At 40.2% G+C, this 22,205-nt stretch overlaps 3 protein-coding genes across 3 annotated transcripts; 2 read left to right on the plus strand and 1 right to left on the minus strand.

Annotated features, from left to right (window-relative positions):
- The first annotated feature begins 1,208 nt into the window (after positions 1-1,208).
- Positions 1,209-5,167, plus strand: LOC111235730 (sodium channel subunit beta-1-like). The gene is made up of 5 exons (XM_022764244.1): positions 1,209-1,251; positions 2,293-2,459; positions 3,232-3,466; positions 4,656-4,815; positions 5,122-5,167. The coding sequence occupies exons 1-5, from the start codon at positions 1,209-1,211 to the stop codon at positions 5,165-5,167; spliced, it is 651 nt and encodes a 216-aa protein (XP_022619965.1).
- A 2,475-nt stretch (positions 5,168-7,642) lies between these two features.
- LOC111235731 (potassium voltage-gated channel subfamily E member 1-like) lies at positions 7,643-8,130 on the plus strand. The gene has a single exon (XM_022764246.1). It carries the CDS (start codon positions 7,708-7,710, stop codon positions 8,128-8,130), a length of 423 nt encoding a protein of 140 aa, XP_022619967.1. The 5' UTR covers positions 7,643-7,707.
- Positions 8,131-8,180: 50 nt separating this feature from the next.
- On the minus strand, positions 8,181-11,623 carry dnajc28 (DnaJ heat shock protein family (Hsp40) member C28). The gene is made up of 2 exons (XM_022764349.1): positions 11,541-11,623; positions 8,181-9,771 (listed from the first exon to the last, which is right to left on the minus strand). Exon 2 carries the CDS (start codon positions 9,756-9,758, stop codon positions 8,604-8,606), a length of 1,155 nt encoding a protein of 384 aa, XP_022620070.1. The 5' UTR covers positions 9,759-9,771; positions 11,541-11,623; the 3' UTR covers positions 8,181-8,603.
- Positions 11,624-22,205: the final 10,582 nt, after the last annotated feature.

Here is a 22,205-nt window from a genome sequence, read left to right on the forward strand (position 1 = left end):
TGATGATAACAATAAGACTAATTAAGAGAGAAATGAAAAGATATAATAAGAATTGTAATAATACTTGGAGCGTAGAGACCAGGTGAAGTCAGTTTGCAACACTGAATGACAGGAAAAGTAGCAGCAACTCAGAACAAATCTATGTATTTATAAATGTATTTTCATTAGCACTGACTGGCTGACTCACTGAGATGCTTTCACGCACTCTACCAACCTAGCACGCAAAACTCTGGAGCAGACGATTCATCTCTGCTAAAGTGTCCTTCAGCAAGACACTGTATCCCTGCCACCTGTCCGTGACCTCTGACCTGTGGAGAGGAGCTGGAGAACGGAGCATTTATGAACAGACAGACAAAATTAAAATAAATAAATAAATAAATACTGTATATGTGTAGCTATCCCTTTAAGCCCTGCATGGCTGCTTGCTCCACTCTGAGCAGGTGTTTGTCTGAAAACATTTGTTTAACAAAATATGTCAGGCATGATTTTACATGTCAGACCTGCTGCTCCTCTCTAAAGATTGAATAAATACGCCACTGCATAGAAGAGTATGAATACTTTTTTGGCAAAGATAATGTAAAGGCAAAAAATGGTAATAACCAAAGCCTGCATGACACTTCAAGCTAGTCATTAATATCCAATTTACTTTTCAAAAATAATTCTAATGATGCAATACTGAAGAAGAAAAACAAATCAAGTCCTTAGAATTTCTAAAATGTCTATAAATCAGAAGAAACATGGCTGTAGTCTTTGGCTTTGGACGGTCATGTTGTAGTTATGGATCAGGTCTCATCATCTCAGGTTTCCTGCTGGATTTCGACACTCACAACGTCCAACTCTCCTGGATTCACACGCTCTAAATATAGCTGCCTTAAAGTCAGTCTGGACCGCAGGGGAGACTCAAAACTGCTGCTGAGAAACACGGAGACCAAAACTTTTTTTAGTAAACCATTTCGGTGTACCGAGGCTTTAAGACGCTTTCTCTTTTTTCGGGCCGCTGTGAAATGCAAGATTGTTGAACTAATGGACTGACAGTGTGGATTAACTAGTGGACTGGTTTGCAGCGAGGAACATGGAATCAATCAGCATTGATTGAGGCATTACGTCAGTGAAGTAATCTCAGTCGCCACAGATATTTCTCAAGAGGTTTACGTCAAGGAAAGTTCAGCATTTTGTACAACAGCTGGCCATAAGCTGTTTCAGCAGACATGATATTCCACTTGTCTCTTTTAGTTGTCCTCAGTCTTTTCGGTAAGCCCAACACCATTTACGTTCTTACCTCTAATTATGAGAAACTATTGTTGACAGTAGTTGAAGTTGCACATTTGAGTTAGAACTGAATTGAGCTGAATTTTGTTCTTTTTCACGGTTCTCAGAGCTTTTTCATACAGTTTCTAAATATTAAAACAGGATGGCTGCATTGTAATCACTGTAACAGATGACATCAACAGACCATGACCAAAGTAACAAGTGCATTTTTATTAATGACTGTATAAATGTTTCTGTGTTTTAGTGTGATTGGTTAAATTTCATGTAGATGAATTTTAAAAATCCCTACATATGAATATGTAAATGTAATAGATAAGTGAATTTATAAAGGTTTATCATTAAATCAAATTAATTTACTTTTATTGCTGCAGGAAAGATGTAAATTAACCAATTACTTAATCCCTGTTTTCTATGATTTTTACACAATCTTTCAGTTTTTAACCTTGGTCTACATCTTACCTTTGTTCCATTTAAGTTAATTCACTGGACTTGAACTGCTTCAACTTAAAAACAAAAAAGGTAAAATGGGGATGTTGTAAAACTTTTGACCAGTAGTCTGTTTTTATATTACCTAGTGTTTTTCTGTCATGTCTTAATGCCTTTTTATGTCTAATGTAAAGCGTAATAATGTGTATAATGTAAAGCACTTTGCCTTGTTGTTAAAAGGTATATAGTATATATACTCTACACTGCTCTACACTAAAACATACAGACAGTGCAGCATCAATTTTTAAATAACTGTACAAACAGCTGCAAGCTTTTGGAAACAGATTAGAGACATTCCTAAAATAAATTTATTTTCCCATCAAATGGGATAGAGTGTAAACGGTACAGTACATAGAAAGTCGTCACTAATAACGCTTAAATATTCTTCGTCCTAATTCTTTTCTCCTGTTTACTTCATGTTCTTATTCCTTAATCTGTCTAATTATTGTGCTCATGTGTCCTGTTTCCTTCTCCTTTATCTTCCTCTCCTATCCCTTCATCTCTTCATCCTTTTCTTCTTCTTGTTTTTTCCCACAGTATCTCAGTGCCACGGCGCCTGTGCGGAGGTGGACTCCAAGACTGAAGCCGTGGCAGGAGAAGGATTCCTGCTGGGCTGCATCTCCTGTAAAAGAAGAGAAGAGGTCGCTGCCCGGGCCACCGTAGACTGGCACTTCAAACCACTGGGAGAGGAGAAGTTCAGGCATGTGAGTTCAACAAAGTCTTTGAGGGAACTGGTTTAAGTTGTCTGTTAAACCTGGCTGCGGATTGTGAATGAAAACTATGAAGCCTCTGAGCAACTGTGTTGATACTGTGCCGCTGAAGCCGAGTATTACCCAAGATGGAAGTGTAGTTTTAGTCGGTCTGTTTTTTATAATTAGTCAACTTTTTTTACTTCTATGCACTGTTCATGCTGTTTGTACATCACATTTATATACTGTATGTATTATACATACACATTGTACATATGAGCATATGAGCATTTTACCCTTTTTACATGAAATAACACATTGGTACCATTTTGTACTGGGAAATAAAACTGTGAAGAAAACTTTTTTGAGACTGTTAATGGTTCACTGCAGTTCCAAGGTGGAAATACTCCGTCATGGTGTTGACTGCTTATTACACTCATGATATGTCTTGTATTATATATAATAAAAAAAAAGACCATTATGATGTTAACAAATTGCAGAATAATTTTGCCAGATATATAATTAAATTCTTATTAATGGCTTATAACTGATCCATAAAGCTTTAGTAAATGATGCATTAACCAGTAATAGAGCCAGTAATTACAGTTTATAAACCAATTAAAAGTGATACCAACATGCTTGAAGAAGTTCTGCTTTAGAAAGACATTTGTAACTATGGGTGTAAATGTGGAGGAGTTATAAGAGATTTAAAATCTTCCCTTAATGATAAGAATATTCTTTAAGTTCCCATTCGTTTCCTTTTTTTTTTTTTATTTCCTTCTCTCAGATTTTCCACTATAACCACCCGAGTGCTGAGATCCTGCACGAAGACTTCAGCAACCGTCTGGAGTGGCACGGCACACAAAACAGCGATATTCAGATAGGAGCCATTTACATTCATAACGTCACCTTCAATGACACGGGGACGTACCAGTGCATCCTTCAACGCACCCTCTTCCTGGAGCTGGCTGATGAGCACGTCACTGTGGAGAAGGAGGTGGAGCTCAGCGTGGTGGCTGTGGGTAAGGTGGGGTGTACCTGTGAAAAGACTGCCTGTCAGCAGAGGTAGAAGCCGTGTGCTGATGCTTTACTTAATAAAAGTACTTATACAACAATGTGAAACTGCTCTGTTACAAGTAAAAGTCCCTCATTTAAAAGTATTATCAACAAAACATACTTAAATTATCAAAAGTAAAAAGTAAAAGTGCTCATTCTGAAAAAAAATTATTACCCCATGTGACTGATAATTTGATGATAAGCTATTTGTAAATAATTACAGTCCACCACTGGCTGTCAGTTTTCTTCTCCTTATATTTGGTATACCCCCTTTCTCTCATTTCTACATCTGTGAGATGTCGTTGGATGAGTTACACCAGTACGTCAGCATGTGGATCCGAAGAACTTTCTACCTAAAATTAAACGATAACCCACTGAAAAAGGTCCAAGGTCAAATGAGGCATGCAGTGCTTTCATTCCACCGCTTCCATCTAACAAGTAATCGCTCAGGAGCTGGACATTACAAAAGGAAAGACACTGTGGAGAGTGTTTTGTAAAGAGCAGTCTCCTCAAATCTTTATCAGAGCCAGGCCTAGCTTGTTTATGTTTGGCCCACTGAATCTTTCCCATAGATTTAACATCAAGACTAGGAATCTACAGCCACGCTAGCAGCTCTGTGAGGCAGTTATCCTCATTTTTGACCTGATGATTGTGCTAGATTCAAGTTGAGGGGATCACCAAAAGTTCACAAACACCATGAATGTCCGCAACCAACCTGCACAGCAATTAATCCAACAATTGATGAGATATTTTGCTCTATACCACAAAAGGAAAAACCAAGAGAACAACACATTCAGCAGGATTCATTAGGTACTTTGACCTGCGGGTGGTGCTAGAGGAACAGTGGGCATCCACACCTGTTCTCAAGTTTGGATTTGAGTTTGAAATTTGTCACTATCTTTCAGTCTCTGGAGACAGACTTGGGAAATAAAGTGGAGCCTGGGTGGAGTTGATGAGGGACAAACAAGGAACAGCGACTTCTGTATAACCTCAGTCCAGTTAACGTGATTCCAAACATACTTCTCTCTCTCTCTCTGGGAATATACAGCGAGCGATGGAAGATGGTGTGCTTGCCCAGATAAAGACCAATGCATTTCAAAATTGCTTTCATATCACAACAAATACTGCGATTAGATGCTATTTCCTCTTTCCCAGCCAATCGGGAGCTGACAGCAGTGATCTCAGAGATAATGATGTATGTACTGATCGTGGTTCTGCAGCTGTGGCTCATTGTGGTTCTGGTCTACTGTTACAAGAAGATTTCAGCAGAGCACGAGGCTCGGGAGGCCCGTAAAGCTCTTAAGGATCAAGCAGCGTGAGTCATATGTCTTATACATGATATATTACCAACATATTATAAGCCTTAATAGACTTGGGCCAAGGGTCTTAAATACTGCCATACATTTACATACAGTGCATTATATGTTTGATTGCTTGACCAAATTATTGTCTTCACCACAGTCAGCTTGATTTAGCAGAAAAGATATGCAATTGTTTTTGCCATGAGGTTTTAACTTAAAAAAATAAATACATTTTTGGGTTAAATTTTTTTGGTTGTTATGACTCCGTCCCTGACGTTTCTCACAGCTGAATAATTCAGCTTTTCTTTTTATGTTTCCAGACTGTTAGAATCAAAGGACAACTGTGACGGGGTGCAGTTAGAGTAACTTTACCGGTGAGTTGGGTTTACCTTTCAAGTCACCATTAACCGTTTCCGCCACATCTTTTTAGGATTTAGGAAAATGTGATAATATGAAATATTATTCTCTTTACTTTGCATTTTTATGTTTGTTTTTTTAAATCCACCAGTTAGGAAGACCATCTCTGCAAGAGTCAAGCTTCATTACTGCAGCCATGATTCTGCTGACAACGACACAACTACTGTATGAAAGGTTGATTTTGAACACACTGGTAATATTGGACAATTAAACACTTGAAAGTTTGTGTATTTTTGAAAAAAGGACTTTAAACTGTTGGAAACAAATGGCCTTTGATGTAGGGAATCCAATGAATTCAACTGAAATGCTGTAACTGTAGGACATGAACTCAGAATCAGTTCTTTCTACCGATAAAAAAATTAAACGAGTGACTTATTGATTCAGCATAATTTGAAATACTTCAAAGCATCCCAATAACAAACATCTTAATTTATCATTATTCCTCAGTTCTATAGACAGCTCTATTTTTTCTATAGAATCAGCAGCATCAATAGAAATGTGTGTTGATGAAGCAAAGAAAAATGTAAATGGATTCTATCCCCAGCATGTTTTCATATGTACCATGTAAATATGATGGGTAACTTCAGTCCACGACCTTTGTAGCAACTCATTTCCTCTTACATCTGTTTTGACCTCACAACACAAGCAGAAATGCCAAAATTATAAAATTATAAAGCCTTTAAGTGTTTAATTTTCACTGATGCCATGTCTTAATCATGCCAAATGAGAGTGAATTTCATTTATATGACATTCTGGATATCTAAGAAAGCAGCTTTAGTGTATGGTAAACATAAGCAGGAGGTTTTTATTTAAAAAAAAAACTATGTTCTAGTCAATCTAAACTTTTCCATTTGTCCTAGTCCATGTCTGTCCAAGTCTGTAAGTGAAGCAGAGTAAAGTAAATGTTTTTGTAAATCATTTTTCATCCACTGTTTGCACTGTGTTGGAACAAGTTTGAAGAAACTAATGAACTAATCAGTGTTAACTTTGACAGTGACTGCATTTGTTTTCATGATGTTGGCTGTAATTTTCCTATTGCAAATGCTGTGTAATGTGTTTTTAAAAAATTCTTTTGAAAGTGTGTTGGACAAAATACAACATTGATCTCTTATAGCCAAACTTTGCACTTCGCTGTGCCTGCTGATCCAACCACAGAATACCACTACAAAAATGTACGTCTGCATATATTTGTCTTCAATACCACTTCATGCAGGTTTCAGGAAGCACACCCACACTATAACGGCGAGTTAAAGGACATTTGGAGGTGATAGTGTTGTAACTCAATCTAGTCTGAGCCGTGCGGCAGTGTGTCCAAACTAGCCCTAGTCTGAAAGCAGCTTTGTTCTCCTGCGTCAGCCCGGCACCGTCCCCAGAAATAAACACATACTCCTGCTCTTTCTGCAAAATGTGACTATTAGAGATTTGTTTTCTAACATATGAGACAATAGTACTAACCTCATACACTCATGACAAACTGGGATTAAACACCAGTCTTGATCATCAGAGGTAAATGAGCCAGAAAAGGATGATAGTCTTCTGATTGTCCCCCACCCTCAAATAATTCTAAATATCCCTGATTACTTGGCACAAAATGGACTTTTCCACATGCAGGTGTAACATAAATACGTTTGAGCAAATTATATTTTCTATTTTCATGTTGTGTTACCAGATTAACACTGCTTCAATGAGGTACGATGTATAAAGATAAAATCCTAGCTCAGTTAACTGTTGATTGGAGGACGGTGATTTAAGTCATGCTACACCACTGCCTCACTACACTGAGCTTTTGACCTTGTCCCGTGACCTCCTCGTTTCATTAAACGTGTTGACATGTTGAACATGCTGCATATCTCTTTTGCGTAAAAGCACGGAAGGAGGGCAGATTATGTGACTAAGAGAACAGGAGTTGTGCATTTTCACTCAAGGTGTAGTTTGGGAAACCTGGGCTACAAGCTGCTTCTAGTCCCACTGGACACAGGTGACTTTAAATAACCGATGTTTGCTGATGGCAATAACAGCAGGAACTGAATCCCGATCCTTGAAAGGTGGGTTTATCTCTCTACTGGATTAATCTCAAATAATAAGAATAATGTAGATATTTGTGGGAATTCATTTTTTCACTTCACTCACATAAAACCAAAACTCTGCTCTAGCTTTTTTTTTTCTAATGTCCTAATATACTCTTCTGCATCCAAACTGGATTTTAAGGGAGAACATGTCAACTCTTCTAGGAACTTGTGAGTTTAGACATTTGCAACTCAGAAATCATGCATTTCATTTTTGTCTGAGGCCTGTTGTGAGTTTTAAGTGGGGGGGGGGTGAATAATTTATACAATAATCAGGCTAAAACATACAATAGTGAAATAAAATATATTTTCTGCAGAGATTAAGAAGAGGATGATCTTTCCTGTGAGATGTACCTTTTTCCTACTTTCTCCTCTTCCTCCCTCCTCAGTTGCAGTTTGCTGAGTGTCCAGCAGAGGTTAGCCATGTCTCACATCAACACCACCGAGCTGCAGTCGCTCCTGCTCTCCCTACTGCAGCGCTGCCTCAACAGCACCAGTGTACTGTCTCCGCCGATGCCTCAGAACCACACTACCCAGCAGGCTGTGCACTACGTGTCTGAAGGCAGGGCCCACGCTCAGTCTCAGGGAATCATGTACATCCTCCTGGTGGTTGGCATGTTCAGCTTCTTCACCTTCGGCATCATGCTCAGCTACATTCGCTCCAAGAAGCTGGAGAGCTCTCATGATCCGTACCACCAGTACATTGCCCACGATTGGACCAATGTGATGACTCCATCCAGGGCCATCGCTCAGGCTCTGCACAGGGAGGCTGCAGGCAACGGAGCCAGTAGCAAGGAGCCCGTCGTCATCTGCAACCCTGCAACACTGGATCAGCTGCCGGACTAGAATGAGACATTTCCCAGATTAAAAAAAAAAAAAAAAGTAACACAGAAATATTATTACACAAGATCTTTTAATTACATTAACTTTTAATGTCACATAGCAACCAAAAGTTACAGTGTTGGGTTCGTATTTTAAGATAAGTATTTCACAGAAACAACTTCTATCATAAAATTGCCTCATGTTGTGAGATTTGTTACCAACACATGCAGTTCCTAACACAGTCACAGGGAAGCGCATCCTCTTCCACTATCACCTGATTACAATCCCACATACCTGGAGGATAACAGAGTAAAACTTGTTCAGTGGTACCATTATCTCTGACTTTGATTCTGACTGTATGCAAAGCAGGTGAACAGTTCTGTCTGAAATACTGCCCCATGAACCAAAATGACTGGTTTAAGTGAAAAAAAACAAACAAATAAACCACTGATGTCAAACATTTTTATGGTCACTTTTGATTAACAGTTTTAGTGTTTTCATCTGAGCAAATTCTGCATCCAAGACATCAGGCCTTGTTTGGTATTTTTAGGCTTAGTTACAGCGTTTGCTCTTTTTTTCTCTTCCTTCCTCCTCTCTCGCTCTTTCTCTCTCTCCCTCTGCTGCTCCAGTCTGTGTTGGTGTGCTCCCTTCACAGCACGGTCAATCTCTCTGGACAAACTGAAGTGAACCATTTGCATGTTGAGCATTGGTACGATGAGGTTGTAATTGTCCACGGTCTTGTTAAGTTTCATCAACTCCTCCTCTACAGATGCACACAGCTGATCCCACTGCCTGTGCTCTTTGGAAGTCATAGGGTCACCGAGCCTGGCCCTCCCCTCCAGTAACCTCTTTCGGATCTGAGCAGTGGTCTCTCGGATGTCACGCTGTGTCACAACCCAGGGTGGCTGGTAACCATTATCTATTAGGATGCGGTTGAGGTTGTGGGTCATAGGATCAGCATATGGATTATACTCAAACTTGTTGAGGGGCTTTCCAGCTCCACTAAGGTTCCTAAAATCCCCACGGGCCATGGATTCCTGGATCAGATCCTCCACAAGCCGTTCCACAGCCTGGGTGATCTTGATCTTCCGGCTGCGCTGTCGCATGTCCCGTTCCACAAGCGCTCCCTCTGCAGCAGCTGCCCTCTCGTGCTCCCTCTGCCGGTAGTTCAAAATCTGCTCAGATGCCCGGTCAACACGAACCTGCCGGTACTGACGCTCACGCTGGCTGGGCGTGCCTGAACCCATACCTTCGTAGCTGAGGTAGTGTCTGTGCTGAAATGCTGCGCCTCTGGGCCTATCCTCATCTTCCACTTCCTTCCCCAAGTCAGGTTTTTTGCTCTTGCTCTGATGTGCAAGCACAGCACGGTAGGCCTCCTCAACACGGGCAAAAAGCACTGCATCTGCAGTCGCAGCCCCAGAGTCTGGGTGGTAGAGCTTTGCCAGACGCAAGTAGGCCTCTTTCACCTGTGCAGGGCTGCTGTGTCCCTCATCAGGCAGTTGCAGAAGCCTGTAGCTCTCTTGCAGGCTGTGGCTGATCTGGGGACCAGAGCTGAGTGGTCTGAACAACAGGTATTGTCGAGACAAGAGGAGCAGTGCACGGGCATGGCAGAAGTCACTGCGGGAAACCAGGAAGTGGAAAGTGCAACTCATTTCTGGCACACTCCTGTGGATTTGAAAAGCAAACTTATTAAAAAAAAAGACAACCAGCCATATAAATTATCTTTAAGAAAGGTAGCTCAGTCCGTCATATCTTACAGAGATGAGTATATCATTTTGTCAGGAAGCGCTGATGTATCAGAACAGACTACCAGTAGTACAAATTAGCTTAAATAAAGACTATATATTGTGGTCAAAATAGCAGGTAAAATTATAGGTGTAAGTCAGGTCCAGTTCTGTATATCTACTGTTTAGGGAGGTTGAGTTACTGCTATCTGGTTGTCGCTACTGGATGTAGCTGGATACACTTGAGGAATCCTTAGTTTCTGTTGCAGTAGTCCTGTTAAACTTCACACAGACCAGGCCACAGAATTTTTCAGCCTTTGGATGTAAGATTTGGTTAAGTCAGGTTTACTTGTGGATTTTTTTGTGTGTGAATTGTGTTCAAGTTGTGTTGCATTGTCTTGATGTTTTTTAACTGATGACGTGACTAATTGATGTCATTTGTTTCCACCAAATTGGGGGTAATATATAATATACAGACTGATTGAACTAAAAAGGCTACCTCTATGTTTTTCACTCAATATAATAATAATAATGTATTTTTTTTTAGCACATTTATAGTGCTGGTACTAAATTCTGATATTCACAGGATTTTAGAATTACAATCCTGACTTAACCCAGCTTTATTTCGTCATTGTTTAGACCCCTTTGCTGTATGTGAAAATACACATGTGAAATAATCACATTGTTCCCTTCAAATATTTTTCTTTTATTCACCTTATTAAAGCCCAATATACATAAAAGCACTTTCCTTTGCAACAACCATGAAATATTTACTTATGTTATATGTGCTCTGTACAGCCAAACATATATTACATTTGGGTATCAAAAGTCATTCACGTTTTATGTAATTCTACATAGTTAATTTGGGTTCAAAGAGGTCTAACACTCTATAAAACTCCAATAGAAAACAAAAATACAATGTGTGAACTCCAATCACATCTAAAGTACAGTAGATATGCAACAATTAGCTGATTGATGAAATGATTAGTTGATCAACAGAAAATCTGCAACTATTTTGATAATCAAATAATCACTTTAATTATTTTTCTAGGCAAAAATGGCAAAGTTTCTCTGGGTCCAGCTTCTCAAATGGGAGAATTTGATGCTGTCCTTTGTCATGTATGACAGGAAGCAGAGTAACAGGCTTTGGACTATTGGTTGGTCAGATGCAGCCTTGGACATTAAGAAAACAATCAGGAGATTAATATGAGAGAGATGAAATGTTTTTTTGTCATGTTTTACAGCTGAGGCCTCAAAGACCCCAAAACATTAGTAATGAGGCATGAAATTGGGAAAAGCCATCAAGGATCAAACTGATAAAACGATGTTAGGTATGTTTTTTGGACTGTGAAAGAGGGCAGGAAGATCTCCAAGTCTCCGAACAAAACATTAGAATTAACAGACATAGCTGCATGCACACTAATTATAGTATAGTAATAGTTTTTTGTTGTGTCCACAACAAAGCTAAAGCTACTTACAGTCACATATTACAGGAGAAAAAGCTAAAAGTACAAAACTGTTTTGAGGTGGATTGCATGTTGGTCGTCAGGACACATAAGTCCATTTGAATTACTGATACATGACAAAAACGGGGCTTAGCTAACCGGCTAACTCGCCGGTTAGCTAGCTAGGTAATGAAAGAGGTAAGCGAAAACACGACATTTAACACTTGTTCATACTGAAAAACTGAATGAAAGCTACAGCACGAACCTGTTTGTGGCACATTAGTGGACAGCGTTAACGTTACATGACCTACAGCTTTACACAGTAGAGAAAGTCAGGTCACCTGCTTGTACTTGGTTTGTTGTTGTTACGTCAGCAGCTTCTTCTTCTACCTCTGTCATTTCTCTGCAGTTGTGTTGTATTACCGCCCCCTGTGGACAAACTACACAGATTTATTCAAAGATTACATTTAAAAACAACAAAGTGCTCTATATAGAGATTCAATTATTGGATTATTTTATGAATGATTGTAGTCAAATAAAAACAAAGAAATTAACAAATAAAAACACATACATAAATAAGAAGATATAAGTAAATTAATAAAAACCATAGAATATCTGATTAAAATTAAAAATTGCACAAAGAACAAATAAAAGCTGGTGTGTGGTCAGTCGTGTCTTCATGGTGACTATTAAAAGGCTAAAGAAAAGTGATGCGTCTTTAGACAGGTTTTAAAGACAGTAATGGAGAGGGAGAGGTCTAATAGTGAGTGGAAAAATATTCTGCAGTTCAGGGTAAACAACGGAAAATGCTCCATGAGCTTTGGAGTTTGGTTGATGGAATGGAGAGCAGTGATTGGTCAGCAGATCTGAGGGGTCTGGAGGTGGAAGAGAGGACACAATTCATAGATCTGGTGCCAGTTCATGTAGAGTTAAAAAAAAAAAAAGACATAAAATAATCTGAAAATCAATTCTGCACTTCACCTATACCCAGGGAGGCCAGTACAGGGGAGATGTGGTCTCCCCTCTTGGTACCAGTGAGGAGTCTCTTTATCAAATGGCAATAAAGCAGACTGTTGTTATTTAAAATCATGGGTTTTGCTGTAAATGTTAATTAAATGAATATATTGCTGTGTAAGCGACACTAGTTGGCTTTTATTTGAAGAATGGCCTCTCTTTCTGCTGCTATTGAACTATTCAATAGGAACAAAATTCGGTGACATGAGACATCAAGGGCACGCGAAATAGCTCAGGAGCTCACAGAAAAAGGAAGACGGGATCAACTTGGAAATATAGTGAGAACTGTGTCAGAGACTGTGTTAGCCGAGACTGATGCTATATTCAGAACAGCATGCTATCTTGCCAAAATGAACTGACCTTTCACTGATCATTATGATCTTGTTGAGCTTCAGCAAAAAAATGGTATCAACATGGGTACTAGTCTGCACTCGAGGTACAGTTCCACAGCAATTGTGCAACACATAGCAAAAGAGATGCAGAAAAAAATTGTTGGCACTATTGTGTCATCTTCAAGCAAATTGTCTGTTCTCATTGATGAGGCTACATCTCTCAGCCACAAATCTGTCATGATTGTCTATGTGAAAGCCTCTATAGATGGAGCTACTCCTGAATTTATGTTTCTGGATTTAGTTGAGCTGGAAAGCCAAAGAGCAGCGGGTATAGAGGAAGCTCTGTTGAAGTGTTTAAACACTGCAGGCTTCAGTGAAGAATGGCTTCAAAAGAATTGGGTCTCATTTGTATTTGATGGTGCCAGTGTCATGCTAGGCAAGAACACTGGCGTTGCAACCAGGCTGACTGCAAGATAACCGTTTCACATGGCACTGTATGAACCACCATTACACTTGTTTTCTGAAACGTTATGTTTTGTACAAGTGTATTATTTATTCATTCATTTTTCTTTATTTTAACTTGTTTGTCTTGACAGTTAATAAAAGTCAAGCTGACTGTTGTACATCTTGTGTTGCTTACAATACATATACATTTAGACAGAGGTGGGTAGAGTAGCCAGAAATTGTACTCAAGTAAGAGTACTGCTACTTTAGAATTGTATTACTCAAGTAAAAGTAAAGAGTAGTCACCCAAATATTTACTTGAGTAAAAGTAAAAAGTATGTTGTGAAAAAACTACTCAAGTACTGAGTAACTGATGAGTAACCCTGTTCGTTTAATGATGACGGCAACAAATAATGCACAAAAACATAAAAATAGCAATGAACAAATTCAGAGCCAAGAATATCTCTTAAGCAACTAAAACAATAATAAATTAAATAATAATACATCAAAATTGAATCAGAGTATACCCACTAGAAAAAACTAGACTACACCACTGCTTTACACAGTGAACTAGTGAAAAGTACTGGTTAAGGTATAGTCTTCAAATCATAATTGTGGTGAATGATTTGAAGTCATTTTGGGGCAGAAAACCCTTTCAGTCCCAAATGTCTTTATTGCATACATAAGTCAGACATACATCATGTTAATTACAGTCTATTTAACAAAGATATCAGACATAACAAACACACAAACATAAAAATAACATTATTGACTAATCACGTTAATATCATGACTGATTACACTATAAACAGCAAACATGTTTATGGCCGCAAATTCTGTTGAAATAAACCTTATCGTCTCACACATACGTAACATCACTATTAGCTCGGCCATAGAGTTAGTGTATTTATTCATAATGGCTGTTTGATCCAGATGAAAGCAGCTGTAGAGTCATAGAGACTGCGCTTTTTCAGCTTTAACAGGCTGTGCGCGCTCCCGCGGACGGAAATCACTTTTTGGCAGGCAGTCACTTTTTGGCACAACACCAGATATGAGGTCAGAGCGATGTGTCGGATATTTGACTTGTCATTGTGTTTTCGGTTCATCAAAGTTAGCTCCAAAATGTTGTTTGCCTGAAAATATCTTGTTCGGCGTTCAGTTGTTCTAAAAGACACTCACAGGAGTCAGCGGTTCAGTTTTTCCGGTAAGTACATTTTGTTTTAAGCCTATTTTTTGCTAGCCGAATTAGCATCCCTGTTTATATCACAGTTCAGGTGAAGATGCACCTTGCTAACCAAGCTAGCCAGCTAGTGCTAGCGTTTACTGATAACTTAGCGATTGCTATGCTAACGGTACCTGGTCCCGCTGGGCTGATAACCGGTGTCAACCTGGGTTCAGTCAAAGCCCAATAAAAAGATGATTTTAATCGATCAAACGACGTTTGGTTTATGTTTCTCCACATGCGACCCAGTTTAAGTGATCTGCATGAGTGTAATGCGTAGCGTTAATGTTTTAATATATTGTCCATCAAGACATCGTTATAGTTCAAGTTAAGATAACGTAACGTATACAAAATGTGTAGACAAATATTTGTCATATAGAAGATTGTTAATTTAAAACTCAAACCAGTCCTCAACTGAAGCAGACATTCATGCACCTATCCTGACAGCTGATAGATATTTGTGATTAACTGTGACCCACCGCATCTTAACTCAAGTGTCTGTCTTTTATTGTCATTTGAAAGGTTTCCACACTGTGAAAACTGAGTGATCTGTGCCAACAGAAGGAGGACCTCATGTACAGAGCAGCCCATTTGTTTCCATTCATCTGGTTGTGGAGAAGGGAGACTTCATGGACATCCTTAGTTCTCTAATGTGCTGTGATGATGATGATGGTAGAAAACCTCTCCCAGTTCAGCTTCCTCTGATGAAATGACAGACTAACTGCTGATGAGTTTGTTTATTATTCTCTGTCTTCAGTATTCACAGGTTCAGTTTCTTACCTGCAACTTCATTTCTGCTGTTGTTGACAGGTGATGGTAGCAACACTTTTAAGAACAGAATTTATAAATATTAAACTGTGATTAAGTGATGGATCATCTCTAGCACTGTCACCACCTCCACAGGTGAAAGTATTTACCAATTAACATCAGCAAGTTTTTTGATCCTTCATTGTCAGTGTTGTCGGACAACATTTAAATATTTCTGGTATTTATGTTGTTGATTAAAACTAACAAAGAAATAGTCAGACATTGCTGTACATGTTACTATTGTGAAAATTCATACCAGATGTGCTCTATAAAAACCATCAACAAAGTTAAAGCAAGAGCTTCATAAATAACTTTATTGGACATTATAAACTAATTTAACTAATTTAAACAATTTACAACACTGGAAATGTATAAAAGAATGTAATAAATGGATTAATTAAATACTGTAGTGTACAATTTATAATCAACTGTAACTATTTAAAATCAAAATACAGTTGTGGATAAAGTCAAAGCTGAATTTCTCTGTCATATGTAAGTTTGCTTAATAAAAAGAAGTAGTTGAATCAACAGTGCAACAGAATTTTTAGTAACAAGTATAATCATTATTCATCATGAGTCCTAATGTGTGAGACAGTTAATATTTATTTGCTCCAGTAACAGTCTCCCTCTAAATAAGTGATGCTGTTGGAACAGCACACTGATATTAACTATAATGGCTGAGGACTATGAAATACGGACTTTTAAACTATTGACAATTTGTTACAGCTACAGTGGAGTCCAAAAGTCATGTGATTGTATGTCTGACATGGGGCAGAGGGTGTAATACGACAGTGAGGGTGTAGGGAACAAGAAAGAGCATAGCTGATAAAACTGAACAGTGTTATGGCCACAAGTGTTACATTAAAAAAATACTATATTATCATATAAGACACTGTGTGTATGTTTGGCAAGAGAAGATCTTCATGTGTGGAAACTGCAGGTGGAGGTGGTGCAGGGCCTCCATCATTGCTGCAAGAGGTTGTAGGTGTCACCAAAGATCCAGACTTTGGCTGGATGGAAAAACACATTATAATAGAGAGAAATCATATCGATATCACATTGTTTAGAGAAAAAGACAAAAGAAACAGCACTCTGATTAGATGATCACAGATATCTGAAAATACATTATTCCCTCAACTTAGTTGTAATAAACAGTCTGCTGAACCGTTTTACATGAAATAACATTAGAATAGAAAGTAATACTCAGTTTGGTGTCATTGTGCAGGTGCACATGTCACGATGGTTCTCAGCTCTCAGTGATGTTCTTTATTCTGACAGAGACAGAATCATTTCAACAGATGTTTTGACTCCTGTCATCAATAATGAAATGAACTAGAGCTGACAACTAGCCGACTAACACTGATCCAAACTTAATATGAACAAACATGGCACACACGTCCGCTGCTCTGCTCTTTAACAGCGCGTCCAGACACGACAGTTCACTGTAATAACGGGATCGTTTAGTGACCGTGACTTACCGACATTGACAACCCGCTGTCTCTGTTAACACTAAGGTCGGTGACGTCACCTTCGCTTTGCAGAACTCATTTTAAAACACGTTATAACGTGTTTTCCCTTGGTCTATATGGTTTTAATACAAGCGGTTACACCACACAGGTAGCTTACACACAGTAACTTCAGCTAATATTACAAGGTTTCTCCTCATATATGTGATATTTACCAAATGTGGATATGTATGCAATTAGCTACTAACTCTTGTTATTACAGCCAGTTGCTGCCCAAAGCTCAGCCATTTCAACACTAACTGATGGATTACTTGTCCCTGTCAGGGCAGAGAGGAGGAGCCTCCGACTCCACGGCTTCTCCTATTGGTGCAGCAATGATCCTACCGGTCCTCGCCACAGCTGCTTCCGTTTAAGCATCAGAGAAAGAGAGTTTAAAAGCCCGGCTCGCACCTCGTTAGTGGCGGCTGACATGATAGGCAGCTCGCCTCTCTACCGCATTTGTGAACATTTGTGTGTAATTTGTGATTTGGTTGGAGATGCTGGTAGTGATTGTTTGGGACTGGGCTGGGTTTAAAATTCTGGTTGTGCATCACACCCTTAGAAAAAGACTGTTGGACACATTAGGAAGAGGGGTGCTGCTTCTTTTGCTTTCTTTTGGGTTGGTTAGAATCGCATAGTTAGGCTCTTTGTTGGCTCCTGTTCCCCTGCTTGATTTATCCTCTAGCCTTGTTTGTATTTTGGTTAATTATTTACCGCCCTGGTTACGCAATAAATTAAAACAGTAAATTTGATTTACCACTAACACCTGGTTTTATGTTGCTTCCCTTTTCCCCTAGCTGGGTCGTAACATAAAGACTGCCAACATATGGTGACTGGGGAGACAGCCCATGACTTCTTATACAGATGCTAGAAACCAACATGGCAGCTGTGAACTGAAACCTGGCTCTGTGAGCAGTCCACAGTCGGTAAGTGAAATACTCGGTGAGTAAAATTTCCCAGGCTGTTGTATCCTCTTTGCTTGCAGAAATCAACTGCCTGGTACTGGATGTGAGTCCCACAGCGTTGGAGGTTTTATTTTCTCAGCAAAGTGGTTCTACAAAGTGTTCATATCGTTATGCTTCATGTGAGCAGTGCAACATCTACTGGCCTGAATGCAAAATTGGCAAATAGAAACATTTGTATATCACAAATTGAATGTAAGTATGTTGAAAGCATGATTGTATTTTATATTCAAAACATAGATTTATATTCTGTAAAAGCAAATAAAAATGTTTTGTATGCATCAAATGTGTCAATATCAGTGAAGTTAAGCTCAATGTCTTTGTTTTAAGTAAGTGTCAAAACTGTAAGTTGGTTTGCAATGTGGGCAAAGAACATGTAGCTTTACTTAAATGTCAGCTTTGGTTGTGCTGTAAAGGTGCAATATAAGATGTGGCCAGAAGTTTAGTTCAAAATAAAATGCTCAAAAAATGAATTAACACTATCAACAGTGTGTGAGTGATGTCACGATCAAGATCTCCATCTGTTGTATTTCAGTCATCTACTGAAATGAGCATGCGCACCAGCCAGCCCCGACCTGTGCTGTGTTGTAATGCCACTTTGTGACACTAGACGCTGTGTGAGTCAGCGGCGCGTCAAGTCTGCTCTCAGTCCCACGAAGAAGAACGACTTCCGGCAGCGCACACAGAAACACAGGAATGGCTGAACCTCGTAAAAGGCGATATTCATCTGCATCCCGAAGGACCGCTCCGGACAGGAAACCACGTTCAACGGCAAAGAAAAGAAGCGACACGAGTAAATGTCGATGTGCCTTTCCACCGCCGGAGTTGGCTCCTGAGAGTAAAGAGATGTGGTTTGATGCCGAGCTCGCAACTTTCCTGTTAGCCCGGTGAGTAGCATCAGTCAGTGTTAGCTCCTTAGCTAAACGTATAATTAGTGCAAGGACTGACAAACCCTACCGACAAACATTTCAGGTGGTGATATTGACGTTGTCGACAGACGTTTTAGCGGTTACTAGGATTGTGTCTATTGCTCTCGGCTGTTGTACAGTTAGTTACGTCAGTAACTTTAGGCTCATTTTGTAACTGATTAGACCGAGTGAAGACAGGTCGATCAGTTCACCATGTTGTAACCACTTTACTGTTAGATCAGCCACGATTGAAAGTGCACTAGTTCTTTACATTTCTCAGGAGATTTCAGCATACCTCTGTCTTTATCAGGACCTGAGCCAGTACAGATGCAACACCACCTCCACCTGTCTCACCAACGGAGTTGAGAGTCCAGACACAGTGAGGGGAGAGTCTAGGTGAGTAACATGCTGACATTCACTTTTAAAAGTAAGACTTGTATATACCACTGCCTATATTGATATGTATTTTACAGTATATCCATATTTGTACTACTGAATTTGTTGGTTATATAGTGTGTGTGTCCATTGAATTCTTACCACACCTCTAGTTGTTTTCACTTCATTTCCTTGCATTCACATTACATAATAATCATACTGTATTTTTACATATTCATATCTATCTTCACGATTTATTATACTCACACAACAGACCTAACATGTTTGAATATAATTGTCCTATCACATGTTCCTTCTACATGTCCTCTTCCAGTGTCTGTGTTGCCTCACCACTACTGTGTATGCTCTTTTTATTTATATATATGAATCTCTTCTACAAATTCATGTACATTTGTTTAGATTTATTAAGTCTTGTTGTTATTACAGTATATGCTAAATGAGATTTAAGTCAATGATTAATAAATCTTTTGTGTTCTGAAGTCCTTAGACTGCTTCAAACATTTCATAGTCAAGAGGAGGTGCTTGACATGTCCTTATTTTTCCTTTTGTGTTTTCATAGGGATGACAGAATCCACCTCGGGCCAGAACCATACCTGCAAGAAACGGTAAGTCATGCACATTACTCCACCCCATACGTGTATACGGGCTGAAATTAGGGTCACAATGACTGAGCTTGTAAAGTGACCTTAACAAATAATTCCAATGTTTGTAGTTGTAAATCAACATTTGTTAACCTGTAAAATAAATCTGCATGACAAATTCAAGTTTGTGCATGTGTAGAAGAGATTTGTATTTATTAGTCCACACAGATCATAGTCTAATGTTTAAGATGAGTTAAAATGATATTGTTTTTATTACATTTAAGTTGTCATGTCAAATGCATCAGAAAACAACGTAGATGTGATGATTAATATACTTGGCTTGAATACGATTAAAATACTTGTTTGGAAACTTGCTGTGTCTGATTGGTTGATGATTTATTGTGAAGGATTAATGAGGAACTACTAGCAGATGTGTGTTGTTTTTTTTTTTTTTTTTTAAAAAACAAAAAAAAAACTGTTGTTTACTAGCTCTATGTACCTAGGCTCAAATTAGGGTCAAAATGATTTTGCGCTCATAAAGTAATGTTCACAAATAATTGCAATGTTTGTAGTTGTAAATCAACCTTTGTAAACCTGTGAGATAAATCTGCTTGAGAAATTCAAGTTTGCGAATGTGAAACAATTGCGCTTGTGTCAAAGAGATTTGTATTTGTCTGAATGAAAACTGAACAAACGATCAGTGTTGAGGTTAAACAAAGACACTGTAAAAGAAGAAATGGATTTGTTGACATCTGTGTTGTGATACAGAGCAGAAAACTGGAGAACTCTGGTCAAAAGTTCCCACAGTGTCACACAGTGGGAATGTTGCACACTGAGTTTTGCAGTTTTCTGCTTTTTATCTCTGTACACAGATGTCAACAAGCATTTCTTCTTTCCCTGTGTCTTTGTTGAACCTCACCACTGATTTGTTGAGTTTTCATTCACACTCTCAACAAAGACAAATCTCTTTACCACAAGCACAATTTGTTTTCATATGCACAAACTTGAATTTCTCATGCAGATTTATTTTCCAGGTTTATAAAGGTTGATTTGCAACTACAAATATTGGAATTATTTGTAAACATGACTTTATAAGCTCAAAATGATTTTGAACCGGGGGCTAAGTCGGGGGCTAAGTCGGGGGCTAAGTCGGGTAGACAAGGCCGGCACTGGGGGGTCGCGAGCTAGCCGCCGGGCGGCTAGCTCTGTCTGCTGGGCGCAAGGCCGGCACTGGGGGGTCGCGAGCTAGCCGCCGGGCGGCTAGCTCTGTCTGCTGGGCGCAAGGCCGGCACTGGGGGGTCGCGAGCTAGCCGCCGGGCGGCTAGCTCTGTCTGCTGGGCGCAAGGCCGGCACTGGGGGGTCGCGAGCTAGCCGCCGGGCGGCTAGCTCTGTCTGCTGGGCGCAAGGCCGGCACTGGGGGGGGCGCGACGCTAGCCGCCGGGCGGTCTAGCTTGCTGCTGGGGCGCAATGCCTGTGCTGGGGGGGGCGCGAGCTAGCCGCCGGGCGCTAGCTCTGCTTGCTGGCGCAATGCCTGTGCTGGGGGGGGCGAGAGCTAGCGCCGGGCGGCTAGCCTGCTTGGCTGGGGCGCAATGCCTGTTGCGGGGGGGTTCGCGAAGCTAGCCGCAGGGCGGCTAGCTTCGCTTGCTGGGCCGCAATGCCTGTGCTGGGGGGGCGCGAGCTAGCCGCGGGCGGCTAGCTCTGCCTTGCTGGGGCGCAAATGCCCTGTGCTGGGGGGCGCGAGCTACGCCGCCGGCGGCTAGCTCTGCTTAGCTGGGCGCAATGCCTGTGGCTGGGGGGGGCGCGAGCTAGCCGCCGGGCGGCTAGCTCTGCTTGCCTGGGCGCAATGCGCTGTTGCTGGGGGGGGTGTCGCGAGCTAGCCGCCGGGGAGCGGCATTAGCTTCTGCTTGCTGGGCGCAATGCTGTGCTGGGGGGGGCGCGAGCTAGCCGCCGGGCGGCTAGCTCTGCTTGCTGGGCGAATGCCCTGTGCTGGGGGGAGGCGCGAGCTAGCCGCCCGTTTTTGTTAGCATTAGCAGCTAAGCATTAGCAATTAGCATTTTTTTTTTTTTTTTTCATTGATTCTTTATTGGTGAAAAAACATTGACAAGCAGAACATGGGGGTGGGTGCTAGCTTGCTAGCATTAGCAGCTAGCATTAGCATTTTTTAAATTATTCTCTATAAGTGAAAGAAACATGGACAAGCAGAACATGGGGGTGGGTGCTAGCTTGCTAGCATTAGCAGCTAGCTAGCATTAGCATTAGCATTTTTTTATTCTTTATTGGTGAAAAATCACAGACAAGCAGAACGTGGGGTGGGGCTAGCTTGCTAGCATTAGCAGCTAGCATTAGCATTTTTTAAAATTATTCTCTATAAGTGAAAGAAACATGGACAAGCAGAACATGGGGGTGGGCGNTAGCATTAGCAGTTAGCATTAGCAGTTAGCATTAGCAGTTAGCATTAGCAGTTAGCATTAGCAGTTAGCATTAGCAGTTAGCATTAGCATTTTTTTTATTGATTCTTTATTGGTGAAAATAACATGGACAAGCATAATGTGGGGTGGGGGCTCGCTTGCTAGCATTAGCAGCTAGCTAGCATTAGCATTTTTTTATTTATTCTTTATTGGTGAAAAAAATATGGACAAGCGGAACATGGTGTTGGGGCTACAGTCTCTTTGCTGGATTCTCTCTGCATCCGGGACATATGGAGACACAGGCGACACCCCGGCTGCTTTCAGGATTCACCGGTTGTGCATCTGTACACA

Source organism: Seriola dumerili, unplaced genomic scaffold, assembly GCF_002260705.1.
Source record: "Seriola dumerili isolate Sdu_G_001 unplaced genomic scaffold, Sdu_1.0 BDQW01000533.1, whole genome shotgun sequence".
NCBI lineage: Eukaryota > Metazoa > Chordata > Actinopteri > Carangiformes > Carangidae > Seriola > Seriola dumerili.